Below are 20924 nucleotides of genomic sequence, written 5' to 3'. Positions count from 1 at the left end.
TGTGCTCTCAGATGCTCCTCGAAACTCACGGAATTCTATGTGGAGCAAGAGCACATTCTAGGCAATCCGGCGACCTACTGAACGTTGACACCAACGCACGAAGTAAATGGATAATCAACGGACGGCTAGAAGCATACGAAGGGTTAGCGAAAGCAGGGCAAAGAGGCACTCGTGTTTGTTCTTTTTTCGCTTACCCTTCGTTTTTTTTTTATGCGTAAGCATTCTAGGGCTACTTACCTCGGAAATCTGTCCGTCCATCAGTCTGAGACAGCGTGACACAATGCACTTCCGAAATAGGTATATATTAGAACGCACATGCGGGTATATATGAGAATGCCTTATGACTACGTATGACTACTGAGAGTTATGTATATGACTAAACGGGGTGATCATTCCGGTTCAAGTTTTCCAGATTTTTTTTTAATTTCTTGCGGCAGATAGCATAGTTCTTGTCCTTTAGCTCGATTATACGAAGAGGCGGGCATTACTAGCACAATAGATCGAAACATACATTCAACAAATTACCAAAATTTCACTAATGAACTTGTTAATTAAGTGCTTTACTCCACATATTACAATTTACCAAATGTAGCCGGTGAGTCTGCGAGGCGTACCCATATTAAATGCATGTAAAGAATGACACAAGTTTCGAGATGTTATTTCCCAAACTGTGGAGTGAAATATATAGGTGTTCCAATTACTTTCGTGTTGCAATGCATAAAAGGGCCTTTTCTTAAAAAGGAAGCGTAATAACAGTGCATCTTTACGGCGAGTTTGATGGCACATATATTCAAACTAGTGTCGTTCTGGATTCATTCCCATTGAATATGCCTTCAAACTCACCGGCTACAATTCTTAAGTTGTAATGTGTGCCATAATGTAATGATTTAAGAAGTTTTTGTTGAATTCTTGTTAATTTGTTCGAAACGTGTTTCAATTTCTCGTGCAAGTAATGTTCGCCTCACTGAATAGTCCAGCTCAAGGACTAGAATTACGTTAGCTGCAACGCGTGGTGCTAAAAATGCTGGAAAACTTAGAAATAATCACCCCGTATATAGTGAGTACTGAAGAGGTATTAAGAGTAATTAAGGTTCGTAAACGACTAACTAGATTAATTACGATGAAATATAGTTAACCCTAAATAGACTCCTTAAGGCTAATGAAGGGTAGGGATCACAGCCTAGTGGAGAATACGATGAAATTCCTTAAGCATAATGACAAATCACTCAGGGTAATGAAGAATAGTGAGCTTAATAAAATTATTATAGGATAAATTAATTTATTTGGCATAGGCTAGAGTGATTACGGTTAAATTGTTTTGCCTAGTCAGGTACAATAAGGGTACTTAAGACTAATTAGGCCCCCTCCCGATTAATAACCAATGCATTTGTTAGAGCTAATCAGTAATAATTAAATGTAATTAGATCACTTAAGAATAATTAGGCTTAGTTATGATTAGATTGCTAAAGGTCAATGTACTTTAATAAGTGTAATGAAGGATACCCTATGTTACTTCTTAATTAAGAATTACGCCCGATAAGGTTAATTCTCACTGATATGGTTTACCAATTAGGCAACTGGAACAAGTCCTTGCAATACTTGCAGCACATGGCGTCATTCTTGAGATAAGGAGCCGCGGTGACGAGACGCAGCAGAATGAAGTGAGTAAATACAGCTGCTCGTTCCCTGCGGCGAATGCTATGTGTCTGCTGTTGTAAACGAACTCGGCACTGATGAAAAACTGAAGCTTCAAAGCTTCCATCCTTCCGCTCTGAGGACAGAAAATATGACACAAAGATGACATGCAATTGCGGTCTGGTTCGAGACGTAAGCTCGCCCTACTTCGTTTTCTGGCGACGCACACGGGAGATCGAGGAGTCGGAAGTTAAGAAAGTGAGAAACTGTTGTGCCTGGCGTTCCTTCATTGCGGGCGATGCCCCACCAGCGACATGCAGTTGTCACGGTTGATGTTCACGCCTCATCCTTCACTACCCTTCACGACAGCAATGACGCCCTCCTGACCGTCACGAAGAGGCCACTAATCGGTGCCAGGGTCATTGACAGCGACTCCCAGGGAAACCAATGGCGGGTTCACGGTTTGCCACGCGGTTGTTTTGCAGTGTACTAAATTGAAGACAGGAGCACCATGAGCAGCACGTTGAAGACATGAGCACCACGTTGGAGACACGAGCAGCATGTTGGAGACCAGTGAGGGGCGATAGAGGTGGTGAGTGATTCGTCGTTTGGGATTGGCCAGTGAATTTCCTCAACGAGGGAAAGAGGGAAGTAAAAGGCATAAAAAGCGGATCGGGACGGCTGTGAGCGAGGATACGCTCGGACATGCAGAGACGCTAGCATGTAGTATGCTCCGGTAATTGGAGCCTTGTTGTAAAACGGAACCATGTATTTTTTTATATATAATCCTTTTTCATTCTCTTCAAGGTCGCTCGGACCCCTTCTTTCTCCCGGCACCATCCATGGAACCTTCGTAGGCGGCAGGGACCCCCGATTTCGCAACAGTGTTAGGCACACGTTAACTCGACCTCACGGAACTTGGGTCATGCCGATTTCACAGCAAAACCCAGCAAGAGCAGCCGCGTCTGCTCCGTGGAAGCGTCTCGATAGTTTACCTTGGCATTAATCGCGCAACGTCCCAAAGAGTGGCGTCATACATTCAGACGGTTCTGATATTCGCAGTATGATAACGCGACATTTTGACGAAGAGATAAACTTGACAGCAGATATGGACAAGCGCTTGCTTTCAAGTGGCAATCTTCGTTATAGATGAGAGATATCGTGGAATACCTGTTGCAGAAAGATAAACAAACAGCCAATGAATAAGCAAAAGCAGTACAGGTTAAAATACCAGTGAAACCGTCGCTTTACACTGCCTATTGCATATGCAAGCGCTCCCCCATTAATATAGAAGACATAAACCGCACAGCAGACAAAACTTTTGTTTTTATTTTTCTGCTGTTCCGTTTATGTCCTCCTCATGAAGTGTGGTTGTTTGAGTCACAGAGCGTAGAAGCCGTAATCCGCACGCTATTGATGTCAGTTTTCCGGGGCGCCGTGCTAGTTACATAGCCAGGTCACGTTGTCGTTGAACTCATTAGTACTCGTTGACTAATACTTCTGACCGACCAACCAGACTGCACAGACAGGTCAAGTTTCAACTTTGCTTTCGGTGCTCCGTTAAAGTTACTCGGGTAGCGCAATACAGTGACTTCATGAGGACTCAAGAGTTGACATGGTGCTAAATCTCTACAAAGCGCAGAATCTTGGGCACTAAGTTCTCTCTTCTTGATGCGCCAAACGTAATTGTCTCATACAATCCACGTTTTTTGTCTGTTGTTTCATTTCTGCACCTGAGTCTTGGCATTTTTTGTACCTCGTTCGAGCCCCTCTTCCTAACCCTTCCCGATTTCAATTTGTGACTGACCAGCCCGGTATACTCATTATCCGAGCAACCCCTCATCTACAATGCCTAAGAGCATCCTGTTTCACTTGGCATGCAGGTATTGCCTGTGCTTCGAGGAGGAGAATTAAGGTAGCGTCGTTTCCAGTAGTTTTGCTCAACTCTCACCAGGAGTATCGGTATTAGATGTAGATGTAGTTTCTCGGGATATAATGGCACGTACCCACTCTGGGGGATCGGCCTTACGATGCAGCTACAGGAACGTTTAACTCTGGGCCGTCCAGCAGGTCCACGACGCCGCCAGGAAACTCAACCTCCCGGTTCCGTCGTGGGAGACGCCCACTCCATGAGAGCCCGCAGCTCTCGTGGCCTGCAGGACCTGAATAAAGTTGATTTCCTTCCTTCCTTCCCGAGCCATTGATAATTACCTCTGCGAACAAAAGATATCCTGTTTTCCACGAGTAATTTCTCATTCGATAAATTGTAAAATTCAACTAGCAAAAATAAAAATTCACAATTATGCTAATAATAACATCATTCGAAATTGAACTTATTTGGTACATCGACGTGTTAGTTTGCTTAAGATATTATAATTATCTATATGCTACTTTTACTATCATGTGTTTATGCCAAACAGTCAAACTTAATACACGCTACTTCATTGGATATGTCGTCGATTTCTTGAATATCCTTGACTTTTTTTTTTTTGTTCGTTCATCATGTTACCGCCTGGTACGCGTGGCCTCCCCTATAGTGGGTTTGTGTCATTGCACAAGGAATTATCATCATCAACATGTACCCATTTCGTATCTAATCTCTCATCACGGGCATGAACCACAGGCTATACCGACAACCACCACAATGATGCGGGACCACATATCACCTGTCGTAAGCCCACCTGGGTTAGAAGACTTCAAGGTGAGCTCTACTGTGTTTGCATGGCTTTTCGGCGAGCTGCATTCGGCGAACGTGCTGGCTGTGGCGCAGGATGTACTAAATTCACACATATGCGCTGCTTACGTAATTGTATGTAGCGTTGTGATCCGCGCTACTTGGAAGGAATGCCGGAAAGGCGCCCCAAAGCTCTGTACGACTCGCTGCCTTCGAGATAAAGCGACTACCCACAGGACAATCGCATCTGGCGATATATGGCCTCACGCGCTCGTACTTAAAAGCCGGTTTCAGAGAATTTCTTATTTTACTTAAATCAATCCACTTCGGAGCGTGTTAGTCCGCTAATCAAAGGAAGGTTACAGAATACCACCGTCCGTGACTTCGTAGGAAGCTTTAGCACTGGAGCTCCTACTTAAATGCAAGCGAAGGGAGAAATTATTTCTCTTGGCCACCACTGCACCGAGATCGAAGTTTGTCGCATTAATAAGACCTGCTGTTCAACACTGAAACGAGAAAAAAATACTCAACCGCGACATTTTCAATCCTGTAGCTTTGCAATAAATAATAGCATCACAATTCTGTAAACTGCACCTATTAACGCACCTAAAAAGGACGCGATTCATGTAATGTACACCGCTCGGAAATATACCGATAATTACCGCCAATACACCCTCGTAAACATCGTAACTATTTTACATAAGCTGTAAACCTATATATCGAATTTGTACGCTTAAGATGCGGACAAATTCGATATTTGCCTTTGTATGCTGTAATCAATACAGCTACAGAAAACTTTGATATCTCCTTTTGGCGCAGAGTTACCAATTTCCTAACTTCGGGCCTCAATGTTTTTTTTTTTGTTTTTTTTTTGTAAATTTGACAATTTCGGGAAATTTTTCTAAAGTAATTACAGGCGCTAATACAGATTTCTGTTGCTATTGTCACTAGCGTCTAACTTCCTCTCTCAAATACAAACATTTTATTCAAATTGATCCAACGGTTGTCTCACGAGAGCATTTCCGCCTTTTATGCATGTTTGGATACGGGAAATCTAAGTTCGCCCCGAGCTAATGATTCCTCCGAATGAAAAATTGTTGTTAGCCTCATAAAGTGTCCAATGTATGGAACAGGAACGTTCGGAAATAACCATAAAGGCGCCGACGTCGGCCAGCGCTACTTCTTCGCAAGGGCCGCCATCGGCCGAGCCTGGCGCGCTGAGTGCCGGCTGGATCGCGACCATCTGCTTCCTCGGCTTGACGCCAGGCCTAGTGGTCAGCGTGCTCGTCGCACTTCTTCTGAGGACGGAGCAGCAGGCGCAACTGCCACCTGACACCACGGCCGTGAGTGTTCGGGCGCTTTTCAACGCCATTTGCTGCTGGCATCGCCGTGCCCGACACTCTGAGACCCTGAGAGAGTGTAGAGTTTGTCGCGGGACCCTGATACATACTCCGCGTACAAGACCACGTGCAGGCAGATTGATCATAAGAGTTCTGTCACTGCTCACTCTTTGTGGCACATCTTTTTTTCCGCTGCTCGATTCTCTCGCTGTGCTATGCTGCGACGTACGTACACTAATGCCACCAGATATATTTCAGAATTTAGAGAGACGGCCAGTATTCCAAGTTTTCCTTTCTATTCGTTCTATTCTATTCTCCGCCCGTTCAGTACCAGCCCTCCGTAGTGGGCAGGGCGAATAATTCTTTTTCGTGAGAGGAAGATCGAGAAGGCGCCATCAATTCAAAATTTACATAGGATGAAAGTGAAGTGTGGGTAGACCGAACGCGCGCAATGAAATCGACGAAAAGGGAAGCAGGGATAACAGTAAGGACAGTGCCAGGAAGTCGGCTCGTTCTCGTGCTTCGAGGAAACTGCTTCCAGCTGTGTTCGTTTTCCTGATTCAGGTTAGGCACAATTTTTCTTGTAAAAAATCGTGGTAGTTCTTTGCGTATGCAAAATGAAAATTAGAAATTATGACTGCAACCGAAAACGTTCCTTTATCGCCCTTTGTGCGCCATTAAAACGCTAGATTTCCCTGCATTACGGCTTCTCCCATAACGGCTCGTGTTGCCTTGAGAAATTAAACCCAATCAATCTATCAATGAATCACGCATTCAATCAACGCCATTGGTTTATTGTCGTTCATTATTTCGGTTTGCACCCTCGAAAGTATATACGAGGAAATGCACGTTATCGTTTGTCTGAGATTTCAGCCTATTAAAGCTGCAGAAGCGGTCATATCTGTTTGAATGAAGCGCGCGGGTTTGCTCCTAGGAAATGTGCAGGGCCATTTTGTAGGTTTCTGGTGCAACGAAAATGCAAAAAGCCAGAACAGCTACATGAACTAATTACAATCCATAAAAATATATTCAATTATATATTCCATTGTTTTTCTTTTACTAATAGAAAGAAAACAATGTGTTCCAACTTCCTCGAGTTCTGCTATATGTTTATTTGCGGTTATCATATTCCCAAAAATGCTTTATTTGGCCATTTTAAAACTCAATGCAGGAGTACTATCATCCGCACATTGACTCAATGCTACTGCTATTTTCTCTTGTATTTTAAATCGTACAGTCTCTCGATTAAGCGCTCGTATAGCTTGAATAATGCTTTCGCTACTGCTGCCCCCCCCCCTTAGTAAAATATAAGAGCTCAGAATTGATGCACTGAAGAGCCTCAATAAGTAATATTCAAAACTAAAAAATCTACTTCTATTTTTAATGGCTGTTTATGAAAAGGTGACATACCTCAGGGATTGAAAGTATCTGTAATTAGGCCAACAGATAAGTCTGGGAAAAGTAAGACAAGAGCTATCGTCACATAGCAATATTGAAGTCTCTGAGTATTATAATGAAGAAAATCGTTCACGAAAGCATGGTATCATTTTGTGAGAAATTATCGATATTAATTCTTACCCAGTATGGCTTCTGACGCTATCTCCGAACGACTGGCCTCCTAGACGACTGTTTTGACCTGATAAATGAGCATATAGATAAAAATCAGGTAGTACTTAGTCTATTCATCGATGTGAAAAAGCATCGATTTCGGTAGCAAATTATTAGACAGCTATACGAAGCAAGGATAATAGCTTTATCAGCCATATAGACTTGTAACCATGCGCTTACTAACAAAATTATTGTGCATGGTGTTACGCATGCACAGGCAAGCATGAACACATCTCACTCGACGACCGCGGACACTCGCTATTATACTGTTGGAGTGAGGAAGAGTAGCAGCAGCAGAAAGCGAATTGACATACGTGCTGCCTCGCTTCAACGCCAACTAAGCGGCGACAACACAGCGCACACGAAGCGGTCAACCAATCGCAGATCGCTTTCGGTATAAGGCCTACTCGGCCGCGCCGTACACAGTCGCCCCCGGAGTAGAACGCCCCTCCCCTCAACCCCCCTCCGGGGCCTTGCACGGGATTAGAGACGGCGCGCGCCTCCCCGGCAGCCACCCTCGCTCCCGAGAGATTGAGCCACCATCCTCGGCTCACCCTCGCACGCTTTTACTCGCACCTACAGCATACGGCGCGGGGCCACGACATTATTGCGCTTGAACTTTACACGGAACATCTCGGCGACGCCGATGCCGGCGGTGGTAGGAGTGTGCCTGGAGTGCCCATATAATCGCTATCGCAACAAAAACGTTCCAGCTTTTGATGATGCTGAACGTACTATGAAGCTAGAAAAAATTGGGAATGGGTGGGCTTAGAGGATTGTATCAGAAGCTCCTTTCTTGCTTATCATACTAGCCACGTCGAAACTGACAATAAAGGATAATTCAGTGACTTCAAGCACATTACGTATGGCGTTTCACAAGGTTCCATATTGAACTATTTTTTATTCTGAAGTTAAATGCAAGTCTTCTTCATTACGGTGATGATAAAGCCGTTGCGCATATATCATGAGTCGCACTGACAAGCTTTGACGATACTACAGGCTGCAGTCGAGGCAGTTTTTGATTTGCTATCAGATAAAGGTCGAATGGCTATCGGATAATCCCCGTAAGGGAGTTGAAGTCAGATAAGCTATCGTGTTTCATGGCAGCACATGTGCAGGGTGTCAGTGCTTACCGATACTCATTATCCTACTGTTAGGTCATTTTAAATGTACTTCGAATAAATAATGACCTGGTGAACTCATGTAGAACACGTACCTAAGCTTATCTGACTACTTTCTGTCTAACTATATGAAATTAAGTGCATTAGCCCTGTTCAGCTGCGTAAAACTGTATTCAAAACCATGGGCCAACCTACCGTACGCTATTACTGTGTATTTTTTTCTTCTTGACAGCAGACAAACACTCGCCAATGTTTGAATAAAAAGAACTGAGTGTATGACGTTTCGAGTCCCCTACAGGTCTCTTGTAGATATAAAAGCGAGGCAAGTTGCGCCGTGCCTTATGTACTTAGTAGATGGCGCAGCGATTTGGTGATTACTTCTGGTAGGTTTCCACGTGTCCGATTCAGTGTAATAGGTGTCGACTGGTTTAATAATGATTCCAAAAGAAGGCGGGATGATAGTGATTCTTCCGTGTCGATGACAGTCGCAGAATTCCTATCAATGTTGTGACCCGTATTAAGGTGATGTTCAGCTTGCGCGTTGTCGGCGGTGCGTCCCTTCGCTATGTCATTTTGGTGCTGCTTGGTACGTCGCCTGAAGTTGCCTGTTTCTCCAATGTATGATGCGCGGTAGTCTTGACAAGGTATCTTTTATATTACTCGAGGATGACGTTCACTGTCACCCTGGAGAAGAAAATCTTCAGAATAAAATGTACACCTCTCGCCAGACGGTGTTCCGTCGAACCCTGGACTATATTACTGTGTATGGTTCTTGCTCTCAGTCACGAACTCTACAGATTGACAAAGTTTTACATAGGTTGTTCGCCAGCATATTGTATGGCCCAAACTGCGATGGCTTAGACACCATTTCGAAAATTCTGGCTGCTAAATTATTTCCTTATTTCGTTTATTTATAATAGTAGTGGATTTATTAAATTTTTATATCGTGTAAATACAAACATTTAGAAAGCAAACTGTCACCTTTAAGGAGCATGTACCGTTATAAACTTCCTAAAGTACTAGGAGCGTCAAATGAAACGTGAACAGCGGAGCGCGTGGCTCAAGCGTAAGTGAAGGTATAGTGGGCGCCGTCCAGTCATCAACCGTTGACAGGCGCGCACATCATCCGGTTTGGTCGCACTGCGCGATGCCCCTCTGCTGAGATCATTTCGCTTCTGTTCTGGTGCTTACAGTTGACAGGGAGAAAATGAAAAATAAAAACGAAGCTAATAAAATATTGCGGTTCACGGCGAGTCTTGTCCCACAGATTGCCGAAACCACAAGTGCTGTCGGCGGCAACAGCGGTGCGCGTGGTGCAGTTTGCACCGTCATCGCAAGGTAGATTCGCCCGCGCGGTTTGCAGCTTGTGCGCCCAAATTCGTTCGTTCGATCGGCAAACTTGCGCTGCGCGGTGTCGCTGGCAGCCGCGACGGCGGCCGGCGTGCCGAGCGCGTTTGGCCATTTGACGTGGTTCCCGTCCCAAACCTGCAGCGTTTGGCTTTTACCACAGCGTCGCAGCGTTATCGGCGCCTGGACGCTATACAAATATTGAATCTGACTGATTATGATCACGAGCCTTAAAATAAACTGGCGTGTAAGGTTGCCGAGACAGCGAAGCCATGCGCATTAAAATTGTACATAGAAACCAAGGTGCACCGAAGTGAGTATAAGGGCCCAAATTATCATAATTAGAAAGCAAAAGACGAAAAGACTAATGAGAAAAAAGAACCTTATTGAAGGCGATTGCGGAAATCTGCAAAAGATAAGCATCGGGCTTCTTAAACAACTTCGGCGAGGCCTTGCGAGGTGAAGACACGATGGTTTCCGCGAGAAAATTTTAACACTATTTGACGTTTAGAACTTAGTAATGTCGCCTCCAGCGGCCATAACGGCTTCCATCCTTGGAGGAAATCTGTCGGAGCGGTGGGTCGCAAAGTTCATTGCCCGTAGGCGCTTCCACTCCTCTTGTACGGCGACCCACAGCGCGTCCTTGGAGTCGCGCTCAATTGGCCGCCGCGAGAGTGCCATCTTCATTGCACCCCACACATTCTCGCATATGTTCACGTCGGCGCCTTGTGGAAGCTACTCCATCAGCATCACTCCCAGCTGTTCAAACAAGCATGCTATTGATTTGGCCATGTGGATGGGGCTGCGCTTCTGCTGGAAGAAGTAGAGGCCATCAGGGAACGGGCCGTCGAGAGCACAGGGCACAACCACGCCCTCGATTACATCCCAATATGCGGCAGCGTTGAATGCCTTGTAGAAGAATGCTGAATGATGAATGCCCTGAAGAATGCCCTGTAGACGAACCAGTGGGGCAAGGAACTCCTTAGACAGCGCGCCCCATGCACACGCTGACGGAGCAGCGGCCGCTGCTTGCCACACGCTGTATAGGTTCCTGGGCTCATATCTGAAGAAGGATTGTAAACCGGAATTAGATGACTTGCGGTATCTTATGTCACCACCACAGGTGGCGGAAAATGGTAAACTTAATAACAATGCCCTATACAATATACCAAATCATATTGAATATACCAAAATATGGGCTTGTTTTCGAATCGCAATAGCAATAAGTAATGCGCATTGAATTATAGTAATCATGCAAAAAACGAGATAGCCTACAGGAATAAATGGGCTGAATGACAAACCTGGTGTTGTCAGTTCTCTAACACTGGTCCCAGCGGGTGTAAAATGTCGATTCGTCGGAGAATATCACACAATGCCAGTCTTCCGCAGTCGATCTTGCGTGATCTTGGGCAAACACAAATGTTCCGCTCTCATTGGCTTCTGAAAGCTCAGGCTTTCGTGGCGGCACCCGGCTTCGCAGGCCAGCCTCGTGCAGTCGACGTCTGATTGTTGATGTGCTGGCGGAGAGGTTCAAGCTGTCTTTGATCTCTCGAGATGTGATGAAAGGGGCGTCTTCCGCAGCTTGAATGACAAGTAAGTCCTCCTCGCTGTCCGTCACCCGCTATCTGTGTCCACGCGGAAGGCTCCAGGGGCGTCCATCATCACGGAATGCCTGGAAAATTCTATTAACTGCAGGCAAAGAACGATTCGTAATCCTACCCGCCGTGGTTGCTCAGTGGCTATGGTGTTGGGCTGCTGAGCACGAGGTCGCGGGATCGAATCCCGGCCACGGCGGCCGCATTTCGATGGGGGCGAAATGCGAAAACACCCGTGTGCTTAGATTTAGGCGCACGTTAAAGAACCCCAGGTGGTCAAAATTTCCGGAGTCCTCCACTACGGCGTGCCTCATAATCAGAAAGTGGTTTTGGCACGTAAAACCCCAAATATTATTATTATTCGTAATCCTGGCAATTTCACGCTGATGCACTTGGTGCCGGTAAAGCGAAACAATTCGCATTCTCTCTTCGGGCGAAACACTCGGCATTTGCAGTTCACGTGACCCTGGTAGATCTTCGCATTGTCTTAAGGGTGGACAAGAAGTGGCGATGATCACTATAGACAGGCGAATCAGAAACGAGTATCGTTGCACATGAACCACAACCCGGCGATATTTACTCATCCTTTGTCTCACGCACACACGGCGATAACGCTGCGACGCTGTGGTAAAAGCGAAGCGCCGCAGGTTCGGGACAGGAACCACGTCAAACGGCCAAACGCACTCGGCACGCCGGCCGCCGTCGCGGCTGCCAGCGACACCGCGCAGCGCAAGTTTGCCGATCGAACGAACGAATGTGGCGCACAAGCTGCAAATCGCGCGGACGAGTCTACCTTGCGATGACGGTGCAAACTGCACCACGCGCACCGCTGTTGCCGCCGACAGCACTTGTGGTTTCGGCAACCTGTGCGACAAGACTCGCCGTGAACCGCAATATTTTAGCTTCATTCTTATTTTTCACTTTCTCCCTGTGAACTGTAAGCACCAGAGCAGAAGCGAAATGATCTCACCAGAGGGGGATAGCGCAAAGCGGCCAAACCGGATGTGCGCGCCTGTCAACGGTTGATGACACGGCGCCCACTATACCTTCACTTATGCTTGAGCCGCGCGCTCCGCTGTTCGCGTTTCATTTGCCGCTGATAGTACATAAATATCATCGGAAAATACGCCGGAATTCATTGTCCCCTTTTACTTTAATCATTTGTGTGATTAAATACTGGGTTTTGTGTAAAGCACTTCAAATTCGCTGTGAAATCGTGGTTGATAATTAGCGTTTAATACGTGTTCTCTAGCTCTTCGCGGTTCTGTAGCGATGCTTTATGAATTTTATTGCTTGAGTTTTCATTTCAATTTTTTGCCCCATTTTACTTAGAATATTTTGATTATGATAATGTCTGACATTGCCGCTTGTGTTACTTGAATCAGGTAAGCGCTTTCTTATTACTGTACGGTTTTTTTTTATATATTTTTTTCTGCGTGTGTTCATATTCTGTATGTGCTGCGAAGGCACTGCAGCGACTGCCGTGTCCCGCCCACATGCAATTTACTCTTTCGCAGGCGCGACTACTACTTTACATTTTCGTGGAAGAGAATATCTATGATTGTGTATATTTTAAAAAAACGTGGAGCCGTATTTTTCGAGCAAATTCTTGATATAGGCTTCGACAAGACGCTTTATTGAGGATCACTCACTGATCCACACAATATGTCGCACTCCTCTGCATACGGGTGGGGGGGAGCAAGAGAAGCCAGTCGAAGCGCATTTCTGAACACGAGCACAGGTCGCTCCTTTAAGCGACTGGCATACGTTCGCCCACCAAACGCTTAATTCTGCATGCTACTCGCATAATTCTCGCCCTCCTACGAAACACTATACTGATTTCGGCGGCATTCCTTGCTTCCAAGACCTCCTGCGATTGTTGACTGAGCGCACATGTCGGGCACACAGCGGCAACGAATTTCACCCCGTGCGGTCCACGTCCGTGAAGAGGGCGATTCCGCGCCGCTTTGTCCTCGCTGGCAGATACTCTGTAACTATGGCCGTCATCCCGTTTCCAGGGGAGTGTGATTGTCAAGAGGAAGAGGCGCTACTTCTTCTTCGCAATCACATTCTCTCGGAAACGGGATGACGGCAATAGAGCATCTGCCAGCGTCGCAGGCGATAAAAAAAAAACTGACCAAGGAAGCGCTCTCGCGGGGCGGAAGTTGGTGCCATGATGGTGACGGGACGGGGCGGATGACGAATCTGTGCCGTGACGGCACTGTCTAAAAGCCCAGCACCGTCACCACATCGGCGCCTCCTTTAAAAAGAGCGCGCTAACGACATTTTCACGAACGCGATACAACGCATACGCTGTGGTGCGTGCGTGACCGCAGCTAGTACAAGAACGCGCATAATGCACCAGTGTTTCTTAATAAGCTGCTTTCAGGATCATTTCACGTGGATGTTCTGCTAATGTTTTAGGCGAAATATGAAAGGGAATAATTTTCATTCGTCCGACAGTAGCACGAAGATACGGCGACAGCTATTACTTTCATGAAAATTTCTTCACGTGCCTCTTTAGTGGATCTTCCGCAGAACTGCTTTGCTGTTTTCAAGGCATGTCTGGGCATTCTTTTTAGTACTGCACATAGGTCTCTGAATGTATCGAGGAATTGAAAGTACCGGCCACATTTCCGCCGTAATTGCCTTGTGAGATTGAAAGGGTGGATAGAGTGTGTTGCATTTCTTCTGTGTAGCAACTAGGCATAAGTCTGAATATTGCATTGGCTTGGACTGGTATTCAAACCGCGGAATCGCGGTAGTAATCGTGTCGTACGGGCTCGTCTTTAACCAGAAACGACAACGAAACCATTTTCGATTTTCACCATGGCATCGCAAAGTCCATTTCGGCTGCGCCATCACTGCGCGGCGAGTTTTGCAGCAGATCGTCTTTGCAGCATTTCCCGCTCAAGCGCAACGCCTACCGTGAATATTTGGGTCATAAGTGCTCACGATTCGTATCGCCTTTCGCAATAGTTAGCTTTTTCTTACTTTTCTTTCACAGGCACTCCACGCTCACTCCCTGTGTTTGTTTACGTAAAATACAATGGGCCCTTATGCACGCACATTTTTACGTACTTTTATTTTTCTTTCGCAGTCATGTTATCAGCGTTCTGAGAGTTATGCACGTTGAAGTGTAAACGAAGTATGGCGAAACTTTAGAAGGAAATGGCACAGTTTGAAAAAAAATTACACGGAAGTGCAGGTTAAAAATGCTGTTTTTAATATCAAATGCTGATGTGTTACAGTTAGACTAAAGTGTATTCGCACTCGTACATTATGATACCGTAATCGTGGGCAACAAAGTACGAAGTGAACGCAGGGCATTATCTCTATCACATTCCAGCACACCGAAATGCGTTACTCATCTATGAGTATGGTCTACGAGTGACGTAAATGCTTTTTCACGTTGTCCTCTTTTAGAGAAAAGCTCTAACGCTTTCAACAGTGCGATTGGACCTTGGGTCTTCGTCGCCGACGAGCACAAAGGCTATCAACGCATCAACCCAGCCAGACAGCCTTGTGTGCCATTCGGATGACTGCGAATACATGTCTGAGAAGCTGCGCGCTACTCTGAACTTCAGCATTGACCCGTGCGACGACTTCTATCAATACGTTTGCGGCACTATCGACGAGCCCGAGGACTTGCCTTTTCGGCTGGTGAGTGCGTGGCGTCATTCACACCAATATTGTTCCACGTTCGAGGGCACATATGAGTGGTGTCTAAGGCCCCGTTTAAATATGGCCTTTGTCATAGCCACGTTCTCTTACTGTATCGGAAGCGATCTCCGGTTGGCTGACGGCGGCCCTTAAGAGGTGTAAGAGCGTTTACATGTACTTTTGTTTACATGTACGTTTACATGTACAGCGTTTACATGTACGAACGTCGCTTACTCACCGCTTCACTCAGCTTTCACACGCTGATGTTACTGCGTTGATCTCTCATTTTAATTACTGGCCGCGAACTTGTGATTTCGCCGTGGCGGTGCTCCGAGGAAGCACATGACGTCCCAACATGCGCCTTGCCGCGGATATTAAAGGGGCCCTGAATCACTTTTTATCGAAGTGGAGAAATACATCTGAAGTGAAGATAGGCTATTTCAGAAGCACTTTGCCACAAAAAGTACGTCAATGCGTTCAGCAGAAGCGGAGTTATCGGCAATCAAGCACGGCCTCAGCTGTGCTCCCGTTCCTCCTCCAATGCCTTGCACTGCGAACGCTGCGGCGGAGACGTCACCGTGGTGCGCAGTTGAAATTTCCGATTTGGTGCCTATGCCGCGCTAAACGTAAGCCAAACGCGGCTGTGCTCAGAGAGCCGCTGTGCGCTTAGCCACTGGACTCGTGGCGGCACCTAGCGGCGGCCGCGGTGTAGCCAAGCGCCGTGACCAATAGTAGCCGCGCATTGGAGTGCGCTTTATGACGAAATAAAGCACACAGAACAGAGTGAGGAGCACGGGGTTTTTGAAACGAGAACGTTTTAGCAAAAGGTGACTTCGCGCTCCGCTTGCGAGCTCCATGGGCCGCGTACGACAGCAGAACTTGGCTGAGATGTTCACAACAGCGTGTGCTACCCGCGGACTGTTTTATTTCACCAAGCCCGAGGGGTGGTTCAGGGCCCCTTTAAGGCGAAAGCTTTACTGGCCGCGAACTTGCGGTTTCGCCGTGGCGGTGCTCCGAGGAGGCACATGACGTCACAACGCGCGCCTCGCCCAACACCCTCTAGAGAACTGTCTAGGGGATGTTCCCTCGCCGCGGATATTTCTCTCTCTCTCTCGCTCCCTAGTCACTACTGAGGGTGCGCCACTAGTAGAATCGAGCCACAGGTGTTCCGCCGCTGCGCAGCGCCGCGCCATTCCACCACCGCTGTTTGGTATGACGTCACACCGCGTTCCTCGTCGTTCAGCTCACCTCCGCTCGTTTCGCCTGCTGCGTCGCATGCCTGATAACATGTCGGAGGATTGAACAGGAGAGCTCGCGTGCGCCGCAACCACAGTTGAGGCGGCAGTATGGACGGCGATAATTCTGATAAGCAGGAGGAGGCCTGGAATCGACATCGGAACGAGATGAAGAGGGAACGAATCGCCCAGGAAACAGACGAACAGCGCGCCGAACGACTGGCTAAACGCCGAAACATAGCTAGACAACCAGACTAACCTGGACTTACAATCAAGGTTAGCCAAGGCTAACCTTGCTATGCCTTAGCTTTCGCTACGTATATCCTGGCATAGCTAAGCTAAACCACTGCCAATTTTTTCGATTGCCGATGCTCCCCGGGACGCAAGCGATGCGCAGTCAGCTCAGCTGCAAAACGACAAGAGCCATGTGAACGGACCCCCATAGCTGCTCAAACACTTTCTGACGGAGCGAAAACGGGGCTGTTGGCGGCGAGGAGTTACGGAGTCGCCATCTATCGGAAGTGCCTCGCTGCCGTAGTATGAGGGATCACACGGCGCGCTCCTCATAGGTTTTGCTGTCAGCGCTCACTGAAAACACCACGCGCGAGCTCTCCCGGACATTTCTGTAAGTACTTTCGAAACGAGAGAAGTTTTTTACTGTCTAAATAATAATCTTGGGCAAACTGAAAGCACAGAAACATTTACAGACGCTATCTCTTTACCGAATACGTACAGTGAACGCCACTACGCGCGGTCGCCGCGATGGAGTTTCGCGAACTGGCTTCTTGCGTGAAAGGCAGGTAAACGCTGATAGCAAACTATGTGAAATATGTTCTTATAGTGTTTGTATAACTAAGTGGAGCGTAATCGAATGAAGCCTCAATGCAGCGATCGCACAGATTCGTAGCGACCGACTGCGCGTCTGCATGCTTGTCCGCTCACTGTTTCGCTTGCGCCGCGTGCGCCTTTTCGCACCGTGCCATGACCTTTAGGCCGTAGAATATGAGCATTTGACAGTATACAAACAACCATTGTTGCGTGAGCGCTATCAGAGCTGTTGAAAAATAACTTCATTGTAGTGCCTCCGCGACGATTCAATCTTTTTTTTCTTCTTCTGAATTCTTCGATGTTTCAATATTATTTCTCGAGTTGCGTCGCGCTGTACGTTTATCGGTGTTCTCAGCGTGCGATTTCCCGCTGCTTCTTTTTTGTAATCCAGTGCATAACACAAACATGACCATGTGCCTTGCTTTTTATTAATGTGCTTCTTACCACTCCCTTTCCACTCCAGTGAACTTGCCAGTATCTACAGCATCGACAATTCATAGACCAAACCGTCATGACATTAGTCGGGCAGCGGACTCGGGCGAGCGTTTCAGTGTGCGTTTTCAGAACATCGCAGACCTGGCACCGTAGCAGAAATCTTCCTCGCGTCCGTGCTTGCTGCATACCCGAGTTGTAGCCGATGACAGTTTGCCGGTTTTATGTTCCGCGAGCCAAGCTTCGCGTAGCTTCTTGTCTAGCGGCTACGTGTGAATAAGGCTGACACCGGGCTTCGTTGCATACGTCCGACACTGCGGCACCGAGCAGTAGCCTACCATGTTGCGCGCCTTCAAAGGCAGCCACTACCTATTGTAGTGTTTTCAAGCGTTGTAAAGGAGACACTCGAAGCGGGAAACTCCCGCCACTAAATGAGGACCGTAGCTAACGAGGGAATTCAAACTCTCGTTTTCAGCTCGCTTCGGCGCTCCCGAAACAGCCGACGCGGCCGCTATGTCCACGTGATCCCTAATAGCACGTCACGCCGACGGTGGCGCCAGCATTTCCAGTGGTGGAGCTCGAGGCCAATACGTTACGCTGCTCGTATGAGCGTCGTGCACATGCGCACTACGTTGCCGCTGAACGGTTGTGCCCATATTGCTATACTCCGTTCCATACACAGCAGTCAAGGTTGTGGAAGCTACGCAAGAAGTTCGGTCAAGAAAAATTATCACTCCGCGCGTTCCGCCAATGCTTCGCTGCTCGCCAACAGCGTTCGCTCGCGCGAGTATCCACGCGAAGCTACTCTCGACGGGTTGCAAATAAAAAACCCGAAAAACAACAAAAGTGAAAATGGTCTAACAACGCATTAGCAGCCGTATACAACACTGTGTCTGTTTTTAAGGGTTCAAACTTGTTTCATCCAGTACTGAGCCTATATAAAAACACTTGCGCACAATTCCGATCAAAGAACATCGAACTATATCCAAGTACGAACGAAGCCACTGCAAGAAGTATCTGTAGCCTCCACGGCGTTGACTGCTATGTATGGAGCGGAGTATACGATACACCTACCTGAGCAAAGCGGACCATAAAGGGACACTAAATGTTAATATTAAGTCAACGTGTATTGTTGAAATACCACCCCAGAAACCTCGAAACGCTTGTTTTATGTGAAGAAGAGGCTTATTTTAAGAGACAAGGCGTTCTGAAGCGTCCGCGCACCTCTAGCGCAGTTCAAATCGCCCGCCCTCCGATCGAGGAGTGGTGACGTCATGATCTCATAGTGACATTGCGCCGTCGGTGAGTAAAACGGCGCCCGCAGACGGCGCTACGGCTTTTCTGCGCAAAAGGCAAACGCGCGGCCAGAAACAGAGCCAGGACAGAGCCAACAGCAGCGCGAAAGCGGAACTATGGTGGCTAGCGGAAGGGAAAGCGGGCGACGATAAGCCGGTTCTTCATTTTTGACGCCAACTTTGACGCTCGTTGCAATGGACGACCCTGACAACGACACATTGGCTCGCGATGCTGGGCTCGACTTCAGCTATTTAAGCACTGATGAACGTGACCTGCTGCTGAGGGCTCGCGCTGCCGGCGTCGTTGGTACTACTACGACGGCAACTGTATGTCATGGCTGTACATATTCGCACATTTGTAGCTTTTCATTCGTGAAAACCAATGCTGCACTCGCCGCCCCGTTTTCGACCTGCAGTTATTCTTGCGCATCGGAGAATGCAGGCGAGACCGACGGAACAGCGCTACGGGAAAGCATTGCTTTGAAAGGCCCTCCACACGACTTCAGTAAGTCGGCGTTGAACTCGTAATCCTCTGGAGGAAAGTGTAGCGAGTACAGTATGCGATTTTTGGGCTCTTGGCCAACGCGCTGTGGTAGAGGCACGGCACCTAACCACTTCAAAGGGATAGGTTCACTCGTTGGCACATAGTGATTAGTAACCTTGCATTCGCCGCTGAAACTGCCCTTGGCCAAGTTCCGCGGATCGTTCGCGCATCCCACGACATCACATGGACGTGGCATTCTTGCTGCTTGTTCCAAATGCAAGTTTCGCGAGCCAGCAGAACCAGCGCAGCACGACGTGATAACGAAACAACTGAAACTTCTAAGCGCGCGGGGCGGAGAGTCGAGCGCGCAGAGTCGAGCGAAAACGAAACCTCTCGACCACCCATACTAGAAAGATAAGCGTAACGTCAAAGTGTTATTTTTTTCTTGGAGTCGAATAGAAGTCGAGAAGTAGCATTTTCTTCCATCTTATAACCTAATGAAATTATCTTTTTAATACGAGTAGCTGAGTACTAGCGACAAATTATGATGAGAAGTGCCTTCGTCATCGGGCTAGTACCGGAATGTCGCTCGGGGCTCTTAAATCGTGTCCTGCATTTGCCTCAATTTCTCGGTTACTAAAGCTCTGTTCGCGATTATATTGGCGCCTTAGACGTTCTAGAGCATTGCTTTATCCCTTTACCTTGGCTTCATAGTAATATTTAGTGTCCCTTTAAACGGTCAGATGAAATCTATATTACTTTGATATCAAAATGCTGTATCTTCGACCTGGCACGCCCTTCGCTGAATTCTTTCCCTCACGCCCTGGTATCCCTGCATGCGGACTACGCTGCTACAAAGCTGTGAAGCAGCACTTCCCGACCTGTCGTGTTGTGTGGGTGAGCCAAAGACAGACGATTAACTGGAGCTTTCGCATCATTCGTCGTCAGCGAGACACCGCGCCGCTCGCTTGCTGTCGCCGTGCGTCTTTTGTCTGCGCCAACCAGTACGCCAAAAAGTGTATGTTCGCTTCGTGTCGAAGCAGCAGTGAATGTAGCCTTGACGGCCTTCATACCTGGCGAATCTCGTTGTAAAACACTGTCTTTCAACATTTACTCGCTTATTTATGTTGTAGATTGAGTAGCAACACTGCAGACGGACTGCAAGAAATGATAAAGGACCTTAACCGAGAATGCCTAACAGTGGGGATGAAGAGTAGAACAGAGATCACAAGTCAGCCTTTAACGTCTGGGCAGAAGTACGTTTACCTAGGTCGATTACTCACAGGAACCCTGATCCTGAAAAGGAAACTTACAGAATGAAAATGAGTTGAAGTGCATACGGCAGGCATTACAGAACTCTGACTGGGAGCTTACCACTGTTGAAAAGGAAAGTGCACAATCCATGCATCCTACCTGTGGGCAGAAATAGGGGGCAGAAATTTGGAGGTCAACAAAGAAGCTTGAGAACAAGTTAAGGACCGCGCAAAGAGCGATGTAACGAGTATTGCTAGACATAACGGAAGAGGCAGGAAGAAAGCGGTGTGGATCACAGCAAATGGGGATAGCCGATACTCTACTCGACACTAAGAGAAAAAATGAAACTGAGCACGCCAGTAATGCGTTGGCCAGATAACCGGTGAACCATTAGAGTTACGCAACGGGTGCCA

General features: G+C 47.3%; 1 protein-coding gene across 1 annotated transcript in view; it reads left to right on the top strand.

The window, feature by feature from the left end:
* LOC142574953 (membrane metallo-endopeptidase-like 1) overlaps positions 1–20924 on the top strand; it is a 146644-nt gene that overhangs the window by 47457 nt on the left and 78263 nt on the right. The window contains exons 2-3 of the mRNA XM_075683936.1: positions 5443–5652; positions 14747–14983. Of these exons, the coding sequence (XP_075540051.1) occupies positions 5443–5652; positions 14747–14983 (447 nt within the window). The remainder of the gene's footprint in view (positions 1–5442; positions 5653–14746; positions 14984–20924) is intronic.

Source organism: Dermacentor variabilis, chromosome 3 (genome assembly GCF_050947875.1).
Source record: "Dermacentor variabilis isolate Ectoservices chromosome 3, ASM5094787v1, whole genome shotgun sequence".
NCBI classification, from domain to species: Eukaryota; Metazoa; Arthropoda; class Arachnida; order Ixodida; family Ixodidae; genus Dermacentor; species Dermacentor variabilis.
This window is presented reverse-complemented; position numbering and strand designations above follow the sequence as displayed.